Raw genomic sequence first — 20433 nt, forward strand, 5'->3', positions numbered from 1 at the left:
TTTAACAGTCTCTTCTAGGGTGGGGATCTCATCCCACTCTGTTTTCACTGGTTGAAGTGGGGTGAGGTGGATTGCTGAATCTTGAACTACGCAGTTGGCACTGAAGAGAACCTGAAAATACTCCAACCACCGGTTCAGTATGGATGCCTTGTCTGTGAGGAGCACTTGGCCGTCTGCACTACGCAAGGGACTCTGAGCCTGATATGATGGGCCATATACTGCCTTCAGGGCTTCGTAGAACCCTCTTAAATCACCAGTGTCTGCACACAGCTGGGTTCTCTCTGCAAGCTTGGTCCACCACTCGTTCTGAATGTCTCAAAGCTTGCACTGGAGGTTTCTACATGCAGCGCGAAAGATTGCTTTTTTCCCGGGACAGGAGGGTTGAGCAAGATGTGCTTGGTAGGCAGATCTCTTTTTCGCTAGTAATTATTGGATCTCTTGATTGTTCTCGTCAAACCAGTCCTTGTTCTTCCTTGTGGAGAACCCGAGGACTTCTTCAGAGATCAACAGGATGGTAGTTTTTAGGTGTTCCCAGAGTGCTTCTGGAGAAGGGTCTGTGGGGCAACTGGGGTCCTCAATTCTTGACTGGAGTTTTGCCTGGAAGGCAGCTTTAACTTCGGCTGACTGAAGGCTGCCGACCTGAAGCTTCCTATGAGGGATACCTCCTCTCCTGGGTGTGGGTTTAAAGTGAAGACGGAGATTGCAGCGTACAAGATGATGATCCATATGACATTCTGCACTGGGCATTACTCGGGTGTGTAAGACATCTCGAAGGTCTCTCTGGCGCACCAGAATGTAGTCGATAAGGTGCCAGTGCTTGGACTGTGGGTGCATCCAGGTTGTTTTCAAGCTGTTCTTCTGCTGAAAGATAGCGTTGGTGATGGTGAGCTGGTGCTCCATGCAGAATTCTAGCAGGAGGCGCCTGTTATCATTGCAGTTGCCAATGCCATGTTTGCCAAGTACTGCTTTCCAGGCTTCCGAGTCTTTACCTCATTGGCATTGAAGTCAGCAAGGATGATCACCTTGTCCTCTGTAGGGGTCTTCCGTACGAGGTTGCGTAGATCAGCATAGAACTTGTTCTTTTCTGCAGGATCTGCTTGAAGGGTTGGGGCATATACACTGAAGAGTGTTGCATGCTGCTTGTTTTGAAGTGGGAGGCGCATGGACATGATGCGATCTGAGTGACCTGTTGGCAGGTTTTCGAGTTTGGAGGCAATGGAGTTCCTGACCATGAAGCCAACGCCAGAAAGGCGGCTCTCAGCCTTTGACTTACCCGACCAGTAGAGGGTATAGCCAGCACCATGTTCTTGAAGACTACCTTCCTCAGGGAAACGGACCTCACTGAGAGCTGCTATGTCAATATTCAACCTGAGAAGTTCGTGGGCAACTAGAGCAGAGCGTCGTTCAGGGCGACCACTGTCTACTGTGTCCAGCATGGTTCTGATGTTCCAACACGCAAGCTTTAGTCTTTGCACACTTTGTGAGGCAGGTGCATGCCTTTTCTTTGTTGTTATTTTTTGACCGCAAGCAAGGATGTCCGTTGACTGCGGCTAGCCAACTGGAGTGGGGGAGATGAGCTTTGTTTAGGCCACCTTTTCTAGGCCCCTCTCCGTGTGGAGCAAGCAGTGCTGTCCCTAGATAAGGCTGCTTGGTCGTTCAGGGTGCTGCCGAAAAATGCTTTCGTCTCCGGGTCAGCATCAGGCGACCAATACCCTGAACCGCCTACATGCAGGATCGGGACTGCGGCTTCCAGTGGCATCTTCCACCTGCCGTTTCGCCCCTTGCCCATCACTGCAGGACTTGGTGTGTTGTGGGTTGTGGATGTGGATATGCCCTTCAGGCCTGCACAGAGGAATTTTTAGGTGAAGCACAGTGTGCGCGGTACTGGCTCCACCCTTTCACCTTGGGGTCATCTGCCATGGCCCAGTAAGCCGGGACACCGGCAGCGAGTCCTCCAGGTGGTAGGTGTTACATTAACGAGTTCTATCTGCCCAGGTTTGATGTTAGAGTTTTCCTTCTCTTGGCTGACGAGGTTGGTGAGCCCAGCCTGCCCATCTGGTTATACTACCGGACATTCGGTCGCACCATGACATGGCAAACTCTGTGAGAAACGGGGGGGACCAGCGGGAAGGTGTTGCCACGGATGCAGTAATGCAGGAGAGGCCATTGCAGTGACCATCTGCCAGGCATAGCTGGACAGTGACCACGCGGCGTTCACTACACCGGGAAAGGAGAGGCTATGTATTGCGCATACACTTTCCTTGGGGGGGCAGGATACCCAAGAGGGAGCCCACCCCTCCCCCCAAAAGGGCATAATAGTGCATCATAAACAGCACTTCTGTAATATAAAGGGCATAATAATGCATAATAAACAGCACTTTTTAAAACTCACCACATTCAGGTTAGGTAGGAAAAGGAGCTTACAGCCTTGTAAACAAAGATGCTCTTGTTTTGTTTTGTCCCCCCCCCCCCCGAAGAATTTGTTCCAGGCTATTTCTTCAAGGTACTTGGTTGGTCTGCTTCCTACTATACATTTTCCAGTTTTACAGGGCAAGAAGTTGACATCTGGATCTGTTTGGAATATTATCCTGTTCATTTATTTGCATTTATTTAAACTTTTGAGGTATGTTTCCAATATATTTTCCTTTCCTCTTCTATAAATTATCAGATTCAAATGTCTTCTACATGCAAAGATCTTAGCCCTGGTATAATATACTATTGTGAACCTCCCAAGTCTGTTTTACAGATGCTGTGATTGCATCTGAACCTCCTTCAGGATATTCTGATAACTTTGTGAAGGTTTCCCTGCCTCTGTTTTCTGGTTTTGCCTTAAATAGAAAAAAGTATCTCCATAGTTTTTAAAAAATAAATTTATGCATCCCCCAGCTGTCCACAAAGGGGCACTGTTTCCTCACCCAAGGGGTTGAATTTCTTCTGTGTAGAAGATCTCAGTTTCTGCAATTTGTTGGTGCTGTTTCTTTTTTCTCCTGAACTCTTTCTTCATCTCTTATAAATCAAGACATATAAGTCTGGCCTGCTTTCCTTTCTAGTCAGATTAAAGTTTAAAGGTTTACCAAACTATGCAACTGGGAATCCTGTAATTATTTGTTGTCTAGAGAGCTATTCTGGTGTAGTGCCTAGTGTCTCAGACTAGGATCTGGGAGACCCAGGTTCAGATCCTTCACTCCATCATGAAGTTTGCTGGGTGACCTGAGGCCAGTCATTTTCTTAGTCTAACTTGCTTTTTAAAAGTGGCTTTTATTAAACTTCTCAATTAGAAGCATGTCCATTCATACTGTTGTTACAATTCTGCTTCCCACTGTCTTTACCTGAAGATACGCAGAAAGTGGAATGGTGGAAAGATGTCCTAGGTGTCCTCCATACAGGGATAAGGATTTTGTGGGATTTTGTGGTTTCCCCATGGCTGTGCTGCTACAAATAAAGCACAATAGCAAAGGGACTTCCATATGGAAGGTTCCCTCTCCCAGTTTCCCTGCTCCAATACCCTGGAAGTGGCCACACCCCCTCACTTGGACAGCTGTGGGTTTTTGCATTATATATATATATATATATATATATATATATATATATATATATATATATATATATATATATATATATATATATATATATATATATATATATATATATATATATATATATATATATATATATATATATATATATTAATCAGCACTCCTAAATGAAACTGCCACCTGAAGATCAGAAGTGATGGAGCCACAAATACCTCCTCGATGGGGGAGTTGTTCTGTAATCATGGGGCTGCTACTGATAAAGCCCTTTCTTGTGTGCCCACCAGATGACCTTCTTTGATTGGCAGGACAGTCAGAAGGACCTCTTCCTGTGATCTTAATTCCAGGACAGGAACATATAGGAGGAAATGTTTCTTCAGATACCCCTTGTATGTGATTGACCCCTCATGAATTCACATAGCATTAAATGGAAGCAAGGTTCCATGAGGAGTAAACTCCTGGCCAGTTTGCTCTGTGTGAAAGTATAAATGGGCAAAATGGTACCAAACCATGCTGGAAAGGGAAAGAACATAGAAAAGAAAAATAAATTTAAATATGAGATTCACCCTCTGCATCAAATTCACATGTAACATGGAATGAATCTGTGTAAGAATTAGGCATAGTGAATTAGGAATTCTTTCTTTGTGCATAAAATGAAGTGCAAAAAAATAAGGATATGCCCTAGGAAGAGTGATATCTGCCATCTTGCAATTGTTCTGAAGCATTAGCAAAGAAAACATCTTGATAGTAGGGTGTTTTAGGGGGGGTTGTATGTATAACTGTTACCCTGTTTATCTTGCTGAGGGCTGACTGAAATACAAATGTTTGCCACTCAGTGGTTAATCAGTTCTATGCCGAATGAAATAGGGAACAGGTTGTTGCAAGTTTGTAGCTTTCACTTCCTTTACAGGAAAAACAGCTTATAGGCTCTTACCTCAGAGAGAACAATGCCAGTCTGGTCTCCTCTTAACCATCATCATGGGCAACTGGGTCGTAAATGAGGGACTTTCCATATTTGTAATTGTGAGTACAATTAACACATTTTAAGAACATTTTTACAAGGGTTGTTGTAGATTTTAGTTAAAATCTTACCAAATACATAAGAATTTTTTCCTTGCTTTAACAAATAATGTTTATATTAAATACCTTGGGTTCTTTCTGGGTTTTGGCTTTAAAATGTTCCATAAGCTACACATATTTGATTGTGGAATAACCAGTTTTCATTCTGTTCTGGTTATTTGGTTATGTTATATTAGAAAAGTAAGCTTTCTTAGATGTTTCTAAAGAAAAGTCAGAAAAAGTTTCTTCCAATAATTATTTTGATCTTGTGATTCAAAATTCAGTTATCTTGTCCTAGATTGTGACAGTTTTAACATGCTAAAAGTCTTGCCTTATTATAGCCCACATTGGTACTGCGGCAGAAATGCAGACGTGAAAAACTGAATAGCACAGCCATTTTATCAATGAATTATGTGCTGATTTTCATAGAAATAAAGGTTATTATGAGCAGGAGTGAGCACTTGACTGCCTTTAAGGAGGAAGGAAGGGGGAATGATTGGGAAGGAGCTGTTATTCAGGGTTAGAGCACATGCTTTTTGTGTAGAAGGTATCAGGTCCAGTCTCTGGCACCTCCAGTGCTAAAATCTCAGTTAGTAGCTGCTGGGAAGACCATTTTATGCCCAAGACTCTGAAACTGCAGCTGGCAGTAAGAATAGATAGTACTAGAATAAGCAGACTTGGTATCAAGCAACATTATATGGTCATACATATTTACCTGAATAAAGTCTGATCCTTCTTCAGTGGTGGTAAAATGCATGTTAACACCCCCCTCCACATTTCTGAGAGTGCCCTTTAATGTAGGAAGGTAGACCTACGAGAAAAGCCAATTTCTGCTGGAAGATCATTCCTATTGCATCAGGGTGAACTTAATGAACTTAACAGATGTTAATATTCCTTTCTTTCACTGGAAGAGGATTCTTTGAAAGGGCATAAAAGGTTTTTAGGAAGACTAATATTAAGTCTTTGTTTTCAAATATCTTGATATTTAAAACTTTGTACTGCAGTTTCTGAACTGCTTAGATTAAATTTTTGCTATCCGAACAATGCAGCTATTGTGCAACATGCAGTCCCATCCTCAGAAGCAGGAATGAAAGTGACCAAAATTTCTGATCAGGGCTTCCTCTTTGGGGCTCAAGGCAGAAGATGGGAGGTACCATTTGGTGCCACTTACTTGTCAGTACTCCATACCAACATGTACCAGTTTACTGTCATCCCCTTAGTAGTAAATTCTGTTTTATTCCATGTGACTTACTTCAATGTAAGTGTGCAGCAAATTATATCCTTAATGAAATAACTGGAACAAACCATGACTGTTAAAAAAATGCACTGTAATCTCCTTCCTTTTTTCATAGGAACTAATATGTGTGATAGAAAACAGACACACAAAGTTGATTCTGTCTGCAATATGTGCATAAGAAACTGTAGCCTAGTGCCAATTATTATTTGAAATATTGGACTGTCCACATCAGCATGTGGACAGTCCAATAATGTATGTTTCCTGTATTTAAGCAAATTAGTTCTGCTGGATGCAGAAACCACAAACCAATTTACAGTTGCCATAACGCTTAACATTGCCCCAACCTGCTGCCAGCACTGATGTGGAAAAGAGAACATTTATATAGATAGCACAGAACATTGTGTTCTGTGATTGTACACATTAAATTTGGAGGTCTTGCCACAAAAATACACTTTGCCATAGTGGCCATAATCCCAGTTGTTTGAAGCTACTAGTTACATATTCATAATTTAACTTGCTGTGTGTATGTATGTAAAGTGTCATCAAGTGGCCGCCAATTTATGGCAACCCCAGCAAGGGGCTTTCAAGACAAATAAGAAGCACAGGTGGTGCTCGCTTCAGCAGCACATATGTTAAAATTGGAAAGATACAGAGAAGATTAGAAGCACAGGTGGTTTTCCATTGCCTTCCTCTGCAGAGTCTTCTTTGGTGGTCTCCCATCCAAGCACTGATCCTGCTTAGCTTCCGAGATCTGATGAGACTGGGCTATATCATGCTGTTTTCCCTTCCTTAAACTTGCTGAGTCCCATTAATGTCAATAGAAATAAGAATAAAATTAGGAATTAGGAATAACATGTCAACATTCCATGTTTCCTTCCCTTTTTTTTGTTTATGTTTGGGTAGTCCTGAACAAATAGTAGCAAATCCAATCATTTCAGTCTTTACAATATCTCCTAGGCCAGCCAATAAATATGGCTGTCCTATATTCAATAAACACAATAATTTTGCTGTTCAAAGGTACTAAGGTTAATAGTTTTGTGTAGGAAGAAGCTCAAGCTCAAGAAAATGCCTAAGCAGTATAAAACTATACTTCTATACTTCTCTCATCTATATTTTATCACAGGTCACTACAAAGCAGAAGAAATTTTCTCTGTCCATATTGTAAAGGTTTAAACAGAGGCTGAAAATAATTTCGGGCTGTATTTTTTTTCCCCCCTTTAGTTCGTGTGGCTGGCTTTAAATGTCTTCCTCTTTGTATGGTACTACTTCGTATATGACCTTGGTGTTAAATTCTACTATACAAGAGAGCTCCTTGGGGTAAGCAGTAGATGCATATTTACTGTACAGTGTACAGAGACAATATTAACTCAAACTCCCATCGTAATATACTTATTTGGAAACAAGTTTGTGCTTAAGTTTGTAACTCAAGATGTTCTACTTTGTTTTCAATTCCTGTTAATCAGAACCATCACTGTTTTTAAGTGCTTAGACCAGGTCTAAGCACTTAAAAACCTGGTTGAGCCTGTAAGCACTTTGGGAATTTTGTGAACAGTGAATGGGTGTCACCTCTAAGTGGCTACCATGAGGAGGGGATTAAGCCAGCCAGAAAAAGGCTGCCATGGGAGCTCGAGCCAATCACAAAATGTTTGAGCAATTGTAAGCTAAGTGTTGTCATAAGAACATAACATAAGAACATAAGAGAAGCCATGTTGGATCAGGCCAATGGCCCTTCCAGTCCAACACTCTGTGTCACACAGTGAGGGGAAAAAAAGTGCCATCAGGAGGTCCACCAGTGGGGCCAGGCACTAGAAGCCCTCTCATTGTGCCCCCCCAAGCACCTAGAATACAGAGCATCATTGCCCCAGACAGAGAGTTCCAACAATAAGCTGTGGCTAATAGCCACTGATGGATCTCTGCTCCAGATGTTTATCCAATCCCCTCTTGAAGCTGTCTATGCTTGTAGCTACTGCCACCTCCTGTGGCAGTGAATTCCATGTGTTAATCACCCTTTGGATGAAGAAGTACTTCCTTTTATCAGTTCTAACTCGACTGCTTAGCAATTTCATTGTCCCATGAGGGAGGCATTCATTTCTGAAGGGGCTCATCCTAAAGATACAAAAGTGATACTTCCAGGGCTGTTCTGAAATACCTCATGGTCCAATGTGGTGGAGGAAAACCATGTTTGGCTCTTTGCTTTGGGGACCAGGAAACAGACTGGTGGGCAGAATTGTACCCATGAATGTCATCTTGGGGATCAGTGGTTTATACCATTTTTTCTGGAACATATTCATGCAATAAGAAGTGTCATGAGATACTATAGCAGCTAAAAAAGGGCAAGACCACAAAACTGAATACATGCAAAAACCTGCTGCCTTCTCCGGATCCAAAAGTAGGATACTTATATTTCAGATCTTGATACTAAAGGCAGTTATATTGTCTGTGCTCAGTATATATAATCTGCCATAAGGGAGCAACCCGTTTCACAAGGCATGGTTTTGCTAAATGTTGTTATCTGGTTTCCCAAGATAGACTGTTATAAAATAGAGGAGCCCAGGATAACCTCCTCTGCTCACTTTTAAGCAATCCTAGAAGTCCCTTAGTTGCTTCCATTTCCCTTTTTCTTTTCCGGCTTCTTGTCAGACGCAGCTCTTGTATCAGCTGCCTTAACAGCTTCTAATTAATAATAATTGTTGTGACTTAAGAAGGTTCACAAGACCAACCAATGGGACCTTGCTGAAGAGCATCTCTCATATCTCCATCTTCCCTCCTAGTAGGGTTGCCAAGTCCAATTAAAGAAAAATCTGGGGACTTTGGGGGCGGAGCCAGGAGACTTTGGGGGTGGAGCCAGGAACAAGGATGTGACAAGCATAATTGAACTCCAAGGGAGTTCTGGCCATCACATTTAAAGGGACAGCACGCCTTTCTAAATGCCTTTCTTCCATAGGAAATAATTAAGGATAGGGGCACTATCTTTTGGGGCTCATAGAATTGGACCCTCTGGTCCAATATTTTTGAAACTTGGGGGGTATTTTGGGGAGAGGCACTAGCTGCTATACTAAAAATCTGGTGCCTCTACCTCAAAAAATAGCCCCCCCAGAGCCCCCAATAACCATGGATCAATTCCCTATTATTCTCTATGGGAATCGTTCTCCATAGGGAATAATAGAGTGCCTAGTAGACATTTCCCTCCCCCCACACTTTCTAAAGGGGGGGAGGGCCTCCATACCAGGGAATCCCCCCTCCCTCTCTCTCTCACACACACACACACAAATACTTACCGTACTTGGTCTTCTTCCAGCAGAATTTGCTCGCTGTGAAAACGAAAGTAAGGCTGCACAGGAAAAGAAAGGGAGGGGCCTTTCCTGTTTCCTGTGCAGCCTTAAAGGGACACATTTTAAAAACAGATCCCAAGCTGTAAAACAACATGATGCCTACAGGTATGTTCTGTCTCCCCCCACCCCCAGATTTTTTAAGAGCAGGGGAGGAGGCTGAAAATTCGGGGGTCCCCCGCCAGGGCGGGAGGGTTGGGAAGCCTACCTCCTAGCAAGAAGTTAAAGGGGAAATGGAGCACAAGAAGCCAAGGTGGGTGGTGGAGAATACCTTAAACTCATTCTGAGGCCAAAATGTGATCTTGCCAGCATGTGCAGGAAGCACAGCCACCAGTGGTGGGGAAGATTAAGAAGTGAGAAAGAATGATTGGAGGCAAGCAATTGTGCACAGGCATTTGCAATTCATCCTCACAGAGGTTTCATCTGTGACATTGGAACGCTCTCCTCCTTGTACAAAATCTTGAAGACTTAAAGATTCCACAGTGATGGAGGCATCCACAAGTTTCTCAGCCTTCCACAACCTACAGGGAGAAGCAGAAGATGAAGAAAATATTGGATTTATATCCTGTCCTCCACTCAGAAGAGTCTCAGAGCAGCTCACAATCTCCTTTACCTTCCCCTCCCCAACAACAGACACCCTGTGAGGTGGGTGGGGCTGGAGAGGGCTCTCACAGCAGCTGCCCTTTCAAGGACAACCTCTGCCAGAACTATGGCTGACCCAAGGCCATGCTAGCAGGTGCAAGTGGAGGAGTGGGGAATCAAACCCGGTTCTCTCAGATAAGAGTCCGCACACTTAACCATTACACCAAATTGGCTCTCCAGAGGGAGACAATGGGTCAGGTTCCTTCATCCTCCCACCATACAAAGCAGGGGAATACAAGGGAGACATTGTGATACCAAGGATGATAGTAGAAAGAAGTGCTCGCTCCCCGCACACTGCAAGGTGTCTTTAAGGTTGGGGGAGGTTCCTGCTCTAGATACACCCTGGCAGGACTCTTCAAACTCTAGATGCCATCATGGAAAAAAAAGACATTCTCTGTTGCCCAATGGAAGCTACCAAATTTCTAAAAACTGCAGTGATTTACTAGGCAGGGGGGATGGCATCAATTGAATTTTGTATTTAATTGTTTTCTAACTATATTACGGTATTTAATTGGTTTTACGGTATTTTATTGACTTTTACTGTATTTTATTCTTATTGTTGTCTAACTATATTAGGTTGTGCCATTACCTTATTATTGATTTTATTGTACTATGTTGTATTGTAAAAACTGCTTTGGGAACTTTTTGTTGAAAGTTGGTATATAGGTAAACCAAACCAAATCAAACTAAATACATCCTAGATTCAAGTAGGTAGCTGTGTTGGTCTGAAGCAGCAGAACTAAGTTGGAGTCCAGTGGCACCTTTAAGACCAACGAAGTTTATTTTTGGGTATAAGCTTTCATGTGCATGCACACTTCTTATTTTCCTTCTTCAGGGCCATTTTATTTAATGAGGGAAAGGGGCAGCTGTCCAGGGCTGCATTGTGACTTTTGTGGGCCCCAGGTACTTTTGCCTTTGTGGGCCCCTCCCATCATAATATCAATATTAAAAATATTTTGATATAACTAAACACCTCAACTTTTGTTCTGTTTTAGGCAAAATGTAATAGATTTTCATGAGCCCTATTTTTTTTTCTGATGCGAGAAAAAAACCCATGTTCTTTCATGTTAAAAATTCATTTTTCTCCCTTCTGATTTAAAAAGAAATAAAGACATTTTTGTGGGTCCTAGGCACTATGCCTATCATGGCTAATGGGTAAGTTGGCCCTGCTTTCTTCTGTAACAGGCTATGCACAAGAAACAGGGAAATATTCACGGACAGTCAAAGTGTTTACAGATGGAAGAGGCTTGAGCATGCAGTCCTGGGCAAAGCCCTACACGTATATGTGTACAAGCTCTACATGTGTAGGTGCTATTCTTGTGACTGGGAATGCTGCATGGGTAGGGGATGGGGCCAGAGTGCTCTGTTGTGAGCAGGGCCAGCATGTACAGTCCTCTCTCTTCTTCATGCACATTGACTCATCTGTAAATACGGGGGAGGGGGGCACTTTTTTATTCTTTACCCTGGCCCATTAGCACCTCAGCATAGCCCTGCCCTTCATACGCTAGCATACATCTATAATTTCCCAGTACAGAACCATTAATCTCCTATGTTTGTCATTTTGTAGATACAAAGTTTGGTTACCTCTTGTCTTGTATTTTAGCCTTTCCTAGCATGGGCTCGGGCACCTGCAGCATGTCTGAATTTCAACTGTATGCTGATTCTGCTTCCAGTTTGTCGAAATCTGCTTTCCTTCCTCAGAGGATCCAGTGCAGTAAGATAAATAAATGCTTTCTGTTGTGTGTGAGAGATAACAATAATTCTGTGCAGTCCGTGCTCGGCTTGCATTCCTTTAGCCTGTTACAGAGCCGTACTCCAGCTATGCTGCATTAATTTTGTGCATGGTCCCATTGCAATTAATTAATTAATTTTAACTTCATTTAGACCCCACCCAGTGGGGAGGGGACCCAAAGCAGCTTACATCTTTTCCCTCTCATCCATTTTATCCTCACAACAGCCCTGTGAAGTACAGCAACATTTAGGTCCAGATAGCACCTTAGAGGCCAGCAATATTTTCAGGGTACTTTGAGAGTCGAAGCTCCCTTCATCAGATTTTGCTTTCCTACTGCAAACCAACATGGCTACATGTCTGAAACTACCTCCATGAGGGTAGTTTAGGCTTAGAGTAATGTGACTGGCCGAAAGTCACCCAGCAAGCTTCCATGACAGAATGGGGATTTGAACACAAGCCTCCAATATTGTACTCTGATATTCTAACACAACACCACACTAAAACTTTGTTTGAAACATGAATATAGGCATCTAAAGTGGATTATTTTTATTTTGTTCTCACAAAATACAGGGGGGTGGGATTGTCAGTTATTTGTCAAGAGAAATTCCAGGCAGTGGACATAGCCATCTTTAGTGTAGTGGTTAAGTGTGCAGACTCTTATCTGGGAGAACCGGGTTTGATTCCCCACTCCTCCACTTGCAGCTGCTGGAATGGCCTTGGGTCAGGCATAGCTCTGGCAGAGTTGTCCTTGAAAGGGCAGACACTGTGAGAGCCCTCTCAGTCCCACCCACCTCACAGGAGGAAGATAAAGGAGACTGTGAGCCGCTTTGATACTCTGAGATTCCAAGTGGAGGGTGGGATATAAATCCAATATCGTCATAAATCATCATAAATGTTTAGGCCATTTCCTGCATTATACAGAGGGACAACAGGGTTTGCCCCCAATATATAGTTGAAATGGAGTTGCAGCCAATCAGGATTTCTTGATTGTATGGTGCATATTTTCATTGCATGCATACTACATTTTTAGGCAAACTCTTTATACAATCTATACATTAAAAGTGGTGTGAAACGACCCCGTTATGAGATTGGTTTGGAACATCAAGATTCAGAATCAGAAATGCTAGATTCAAATCCAGTAGCACCTTTGGGAACAACAAGCTTTTCAAGTTATGAGCTTTTAAGAGTCAAATTAATGCCAAACTCATCCAAAGAAATCCAGGTGAAATAAATTTGATAGCAAGACTTGTTCTATGCCTCTTAATAAGTGCAGCCAGCAGTCCAAAAAAGAACAAGGTTGTACTGGAGCCTTTGTTAATCTCCAATTAAACAACTGTTAATCTCCAGTTTAGAGGTACTGGCTCAGCAGAGGACCACAATTTCTCATTCCAAATAAATCTCCTTCTCTGGATGGAGCTCTGCTGGGTGCCTTACTGCTGCTGGCCTGAGGCACCCAGCAAAGATCCATACAGAGGAGGAGATTTGTTTGGAATGAGAAATTGTGGTCCTCTGCTGAGCCAGTACCTCTAAATTGGAGATTAACAATTGTATAAACCTTCCCTTGGAGCTGGGTCTGTGATGAGAGCTCGAAGAAGCTAATGTGAAACAAGGGCTCCAGTACGACCTTATTCTTTTTTGGACTGCTGACTGCACTTATTAAGAGACATTGAACAAGTCTTGCTATCAAATTTATTTCACCTGGAGTTCTTTGGATGAATTTGGCATTAATTTGATGAAAATAATTGAACGTTCCTTGTCTGTTATAGAGGACTAATTGTATGGTCTACTGTGAATTAATATATGTATTTAATTATTGATTATTTACACAGTTCACTTCCTTTTTTGTACGGAGGCTGGTTTTCACGGAAAGTTGAGTGCTTTGGTTTTCTCTTCCCTATTTTGCTGTGATTCTCTGTGTTGGTTGCACAATCCCCAGGTGGGGGCAGGGGATCCCCTGGTTTGGAGGCCCTCCCCCTGCTTCAGGGTCATCAGAAAGCAGAAGGGAGGGATGTCTACTGGGCACTCCACTATTCCCTATGGAGACTGATTTCCATAGGGTATAATGGAAAATTGATCCATGGGTATCTGGGGCCCTGGTGGAGGGCTTTTTTTGAGGTAGAGGCACCACATTTTCAGCATAGCATCCAATGCCTCTCCTCAAAATACCCCCCAAGTTTCAAAAAGATTGGACAGGGGGTCCAGTTCTATCAGTCCCAAAATAAGTGTGCCCCTATCCTTCATTATTCCAAATGGAGGGAAGGCATTTAAAAGGTGCACAGTCCCTTTAAATGTTATGACCAAAACAGTAACTTCCTTTGGAATTCAATTGTGCTTGCCACATCCTTGCTCCTGGCTCCACCCCCAAAGTCCCCAGATATTTCTTGAGTTGGACTTTGCAACCCTAATGTAAGTGCAGATTCAGAATGGAAAGGGCTGTCTCAATTTGTAGTAAGGTGCAGCTATCATGGTACCACATCCTAATTCCTACTTTGCTTACACAAAGTCATTATTTCATTGCTGTTTATGTTGAAACATCCTACTTTAAGAAATCTGTTTAAACATCCCTATTGCATTCAGCCAGGAAATCTGGTATTGTCATCAGTTCACGACTCAGCTTGACCTCTCAGAAAGGAAAGCTGTAAGGTTATTGTCATTTGCACAAACCTGAAGAAAGAATCAAACAAGACAGGCACTTTATATGAAGGGATTCCCCCCCCCCCCCCGCAATTACTTTGTGATACAGAAAATAATTGGAAAAAGAAATCTCTCTGTCAATCACTTTAGGATAAACATCACTGAATTTTTTTCGTAGGAAATGAATTTAACCTCTGATTCAGTACTAATGGCCGTAAAACAGCTAGACAGGGGAATTAATTCCACTATAAATATTTATACTGTTTTTCATCTTCTCATGGCCACAAATGCCAGCGCAGAAAGAGGGTAAATGGCAAAACTTTAGAAAACCTAAATGGAGCCACAAGGAAAAGGACAGGATGAACATAATGATCCTTCCCAGTGGAGTGGAGTAGAGGTCATGGTACCTTGACTGAGTGCCCCTATTCTGTGCTATCTGGCTTAATTCATTAAAAAGACTTTAGTAGTATATCTACATTTTTGTCAGGAAGCCATGTGCATATGAGATACATGTCTGTGAATGAAGCCCACTCTCAATCTGGTTCAAATTCAATCTGGGAAAGCCTAAGCATAAGAATGCTAAAACTCAGGGACCAAAGTAGGGCAAAACACACCAGATCTGCATACAGAGCACAATGTTTTATTTGAGGAAAGATTCTGGCTTCAGCCACAAAATTAGGGATTACAGGTGTCAATTTTGAACCTGTTCTTCCTATTAAAGACAGATTTTTAAAGCATTTCTACAATACAGAACTAATTTAAGTGTAAGGGCTGTTTCCTCCAGATCAAAGTAATAGGAATTAAAATAGATTAAAACTTAACCTCCATTACATAAAGCATGTGATCAATCTTGTCCATATATAGAATATTATAAGAATATATATTACCTCTTCCTCCTTCTCCTCCCCTCTTTTACCCTTCTTTTCCTACTCACTCCTTTCTTCTCCCTTTTCTTCCCCCATCTCATTCTTTTTCTCTCTCTTCCTCTCCCTTTTCCTCTCTTACTACCCCTCTCTTTCTTCTTTTTCATCTTTTCATCTTCTCCCCCCTTCTTTTCTATTCTTTTCAGCAAAACTTCTTTATTCAAAGTCCTCAGGCATTTCCTCACTTTTCTTTTTGGTTTCTCAAAAATGGTTAATAAATATACAATATCGTAAGAATATACATTAATTTTTGTAAAAGCTATACTGCAGCATTGGTGTTAGAAATAGGAAACCTGCAAGTAGTTGCCAATGGTATCACTTTTCCCCCTCCTCCCACTATATCCTCTTTTCCTTCCCTGAAAGCTCCCAAAGCCTCTCTCCTCTTTTGGCTTTCTTTTCTCCTCCCCACCCATAAACCAACGTACCTTTATGCAGGGCTGGATCTACATATTTTTGAGGGGGGACAAGAGTAAAAAAATGCACTCCCACTCAAAAAAATGGTGTGTGGGGGGCAGCAGCAGCGCTAGAGTGCTGCCTCCCCCACTCCAGGGGAAGGAAAAATTTGGGGATGAGAAGGGGTGAAAGGAGCCTTGCTGACAAGGGGTGAAAGGAGCTGATATGATCTGCCTCCCTCCCCATTTAAATGAGAGAGGAGGCAGATCCAGGCACTGGGCTGTTTTCACTGCCAATCTGCCTCCCTTCCCATTTAAAGACCTCACCTGTAATAGGAGTGTTTCCTATTGTTAAATATATATTGCATCTTTGATACTACAAATAACCTGTTCACATTTCCTCTTTTTGAATCGATAGTGCTGCTCAGTGCGAGTCAGAAGACAGTTGGACAGGAACCTCACATTTCACAAACTGGTGGCTTGGATGATTGCCCTCCATACTAGTAGGTTTTGAAATTTACATTTTGCAGAAGTCTTATTGATTTCAGTAAGTGCAAAGCTTATATGAGTATAAACAGGCTTAATGGTAGGCTATGGGAACGGGAAGGAAGGCAAGCATCTTGGAGAAATTCTCAAAAACCTTAAATTTTCTAGCAGCACAAAAGCAAAGGTGGAATGAAGAGAAGAAAGCAAGTGAGTGCCAATCATTACCTGTGAAATTAATGAAGCCTTTAAAAGAATAAAAAAGGGGAAGAAAAGTGAAAGTTTAGATCTGCCATTTTGAGGGCTACCAGGCTTGAAATGTCTCTTCTCTTGAAAACCCTACAGGTCTTCATACATTCACTGTGACTTCACAACAAGAACAAAAAAGGCATGAGATGCTGCATGATTACTGTTGCATCAGCACTCCTGTGCCAATGTGACAGGAAAAAAATAAAAGGGGAAAACAGGAGTGAAGAGTGGAGGGATAGGATCCCTGCCTGCTTCCGCAATGTGCTTGCCTGTAACTATTGGCATGTGGAAGCAGCTTTACTTTCAAGTACATATTGTGCCATTGTTCAAAACAGGTGTAAACAACAAGTTGCAGATGAAGTAATAAAATAATGACAGATCAAAGTAGGCCAAAGAATACTAAATTGTGTCTGCAAGTCACTCATGTAAACAGAAGAGTTTGTTTTATTTTTAAAAAAAAATGCCTAATATTTGCTGTCTCTCTATCGTTATCTTCTGCCAGCAGCTGAAAGCCTTTTTGTTTAGCTTAACAAACATTCTGTTACTGATCCTCCTTCCTGTTAACTACTATTCACTGGCTTGAGGGCCCTAATTAGGCAAAAGGGCAGGATAAAATGTTTTAAATAAATAAACAATGGGAATGAATCTGGGAAAAAATGTGTTGAGTGTGTGATATATCTTTTGCAGTACATTTAAATCTGTTCTCTCCTCCCCCCCCCCTCCAGCAATCCACACAATTGCACATTTATTTAATGTAGAAAACTCTGTGAATGCACGTAATGAAAATAAAACAACCATTCAGTCTGTGCTATCTCGTTTGGAAGATACAAAAAATGAAACTTACCTAAATTTTGCCCGCAAGAAACTCCCGGTAAGCAACTATGTAACCTGTCAAATAATTAGTTAACAATTGTTTCAGGCTGTGATGTGAATTGTAGTCTGATTTGGTGATTACACCATTCTGAAGGAACAAGCATAGAGACCTATCTGGGTTTGATATCTGGCAAATAGTTTCAAATGATGATGTCCACTCATTTAAAACATAATTGTAAGCAGAAAGTTAACCATATTTTACAAGGCAAAGGATTTAGATGGGGAGAGAAGTAAAACCCAAAGAGGGTCTTCCAAAGCTTGATGCAACTTCAGCATCTTCCTCACTGCTGTGTAGATAATTGTTTCACAGCATTCCCCAGTGAGAGATTCACATTTAATGAATGAATTCTAGGTGACTGAGTTATTTCCAAATCAGCAAGAGTCCATTCACTTGAGTGTAGGGATATTCTTTCACCCAGCTGCTGCATGTAGAGCAGGGGTGGCCAAACTTGCTTAACTTAAGAGCCACATAGAATAAACGTCAGATGTCTGAGAGCCGCAAAACATGAATGTCAGATGTCTGAGAGCCGCAAAACATGACCATCAAGTGTTTGAGAGCCACAAGATAGGGAGGGAGGGAGGGAGGAAAGTAAATAGCAGGGACGAAGAGGTGGAAAGAAAGCAACTGTAACTATAAATGCATTCCCCAAGCTGCCTGCTAGCTTGGCTTGGAAAAGTGATTTTAAGAGACAAATGCCTTCTCTAAGCTGGCCAGCAGGACAGTGGGGGCTTCAAGAGCCACACAATATGTGTGGAAGAGCCACATGTGGCTCCTGAGCCACAGTTTGGCCACCCCTGATGTAGAGGAATGCGGACTCAAACCCGATTGACAATTGTGCTGGGCCTCTTCATGACCTTCCTGCTTTCCAGATAAACTGCTGTGGAAAGCAGTAGCATGGCTGAGTTGTGAACATGGAAGGAAAGCCCATTAAAAGACTAAAAGAGGAGGAGAGAAGATGTGGAGCTAAGAGTTTAGCTATGTCTGGTCCTCAGACTATCTATGCAGGAAGAGTATCCACACAAATGCTCTGCACACAGCTGCTCCTCACTTCCTTCCTTTGAACAAAATCAAGGGAGGTTTTCCTTTGATCTGGCTCATAGGAGGAAGCCTTAGAAGGTCCACACCCACAAATCATGCTAAGAATGTGTGTTATGTGGACACTCTCCAAAATAATGTAAGTTTGCATAATATGACTAGACGATGACATTTGTTTGACCAATATTATAGAATGTAGTTGCACATATCTCCAGCACTATCAGTTTATCCTATTGAACATTACAGTTGAGTGGGGTTATATGAGGTTAACATTTCATTTTTAAACTCCAAGCCACTGAGTTTGGCTTAATCATGTGTTACTTGGAACTAAGTGAGTCATTGTTTGCAAACATGATGCCCATATGTTAATGGAGTCCTGAGTAACAAGCTTAAGACAATAAAATGATACTGGTGGACCTTAATTTCACATTACACTTTTCCACATTAATATGGGGATGAATTCTAGTAACATTCATGGAAATTAATTTTGGATTCCACAAAGCCAATAGATTAGGCCTCTGCTGGCTTTGCGATAATCCCAGAAGTGCTGACATCTAGGAGTATTCCTTTGGAAAGCTTCTTTCCTTCTGCAGTAGTAATTGCTGTCCCATCATAATGCATTGTAATTGTAGATTTTCAAGGGATAAGAAGCTGCCCAGTTTAGTTGTGGTATCTTTAATATTACTGTATGCTTTTTCCTTCACAGAACCCGGAAGGTGGCCTTTATGTAGCATTCACAACCTTGGCAGGTCTCAGTGGAGTTATCATTACCCTGTGTCTAATATTAATAATCACATCATCTACTAAAACCATTCGAAGGTCATACTTTGAAGTATTTTGGTTCACCCATCACCTTTTTGTTATATTTTTTGCTGGTCTAGTCATACATGGTGCAGGGTAAGTATTAATCCAATGAATACAACTTCAGGTTCCTTAACAAGAATTATGTAATAATCTTTTTATTAGGACCAACTAAAAGTCAGAAAACAATGAACTAGCTTTTGAGATTTATTGAACTCTTCCATAGGTTAAGTGCTAAAATAATAAGGCTATTATTTTAAGCAGATTTTGCTCTTAGAGGGCACTGTAAAAGCTTTGGCTGCAGTAAATTATACTCTTCAAATGATAATTCAGGATGTACAGACTACTCATGTTACTTTGTGCTCAGAGCACAAGATGGTAGGTTGCACCCAGGCCCAGCGCTGATGTTTCCAGCACCCCAGGCCGAAATTTGCTTCCCGCCCCCTCCTTTTTTTTAACTTTTGCACGCATGTAGCACGTGGCCCGAAGACGTCATGATGACATCATCAAGCTGTGTGCAGGGGTGGGAGAGAGCCGAGCACCCCCCCCCCCTCTGAGGCTTGCAAAGCCTCAGCAAGACTAGGTACGCTCCTCCCTTCCCTTTGTGGCGCTGCTTTGCAGTGCCGCGCTCCTTTACCCACCCACCCCAGGCTGATCTGTCACTCCGTCCCCCCGCCCTCCCTCTCTCCCTCCATCATGGCCGCACTCTCCCCTCCCCGGCCACCGCTGGTCCTTACCAGCTTCAATGGCTGCACCGTGGCTTCTAAGCCTTTGAAGGGCCCGCGGGAGGAGAGCTCACTCCCCCTTCTTCCTGGAACCGGAAGTGAGGGGGAGCGAACTCTCCTCTCATGGGATCTTCAAAGGCTTAGAAGCTGCGCACAGCCATTGAAGCTGGTAAGGACCAGCCTAGGCAGGGGGGCGGGGGTAGGGGGCAGTGCTGCCTTCCAGCTCCACAAAGGGAGCGAGGCAGGAGGCAGTGGCGGTGGGTGGGGTGGGCCAAGAGGAGCGTGGTGCTGGCTTCCAGCGCTGCGAAGGGAGAGAGGAGTGTGACGGGGGAGGCGCCCCGTGGGAGACAGTGCCCTAGGCCATCGCCTAGTTCGACGACTCCCACGCACTGGCTCTGGTTGCACCAAAGCATGCTTGGTCAAAGAAACAGTGATCAAAGAAACACTTTTGTCTCACAGTACTCTGTTCCGCCTAGAATAGTTTGTGTGTTCCACCCCAAACAGCTGCTTGTGCGGCTTTTTTGAAGAACAGCATATATCAAGAACTTTCAGTAGTTCACTTTCACATTTACACAAACACCTATACATCAGGAAGAGACTATGGCCGTTTTCCCACTGACCTTACTCCAGAGCGACGTCCCTCTTCACCGCGCAGTGTCTGCGCGGATTTCCCACCAACTGCTGCGCACAACCAGGAAGAGCCGCGGCTTTTGCGTCGCAGATGTAAACTGGTTTTTAGTGGTTTCCATTTGCGATGCAAAAGGTCGGAAACTTCCTGGTTCCTC

At 42.7% G+C, this 20433-nt stretch overlaps 1 protein-coding gene across 1 annotated transcript in view; it reads left to right on the forward strand.

Annotated features, from left to right (window-relative positions):
* Positions 1-4480: 4480 nt before the first annotated feature.
* The window catches only part of LOC132568371 (cytochrome b-245 heavy chain), a 31653-nt gene continuing 15700 nt past the window's right edge, over positions 4481-20433 (forward strand). Inside the window, exons 1-6 of the mRNA XM_060234111.1 lie at positions 4481-4556; positions 7051-7146; positions 11404-11514; positions 15900-15984; positions 16939-17084; positions 18829-19019. Of these exons, the coding sequence (XP_060090094.1) occupies positions 4512-4556; positions 7051-7146; positions 11404-11514; positions 15900-15984; positions 16939-17084; positions 18829-19019 (674 nt within the window). The 5' untranslated portion in view covers positions 4481-4511. The remainder of the gene's footprint in view (positions 4557-7050; positions 7147-11403; positions 11515-15899; positions 15985-16938; positions 17085-18828; positions 19020-20433) is intronic.

The sequence above is a fragment of the Heteronotia binoei genome, chromosome 3, assembly GCF_032191835.1.
Source record: "Heteronotia binoei isolate CCM8104 ecotype False Entrance Well chromosome 3, APGP_CSIRO_Hbin_v1, whole genome shotgun sequence".
In the NCBI taxonomy this organism is placed as follows: domain Eukaryota; kingdom Metazoa; phylum Chordata; class Lepidosauria; order Squamata; family Gekkonidae; genus Heteronotia; species Heteronotia binoei.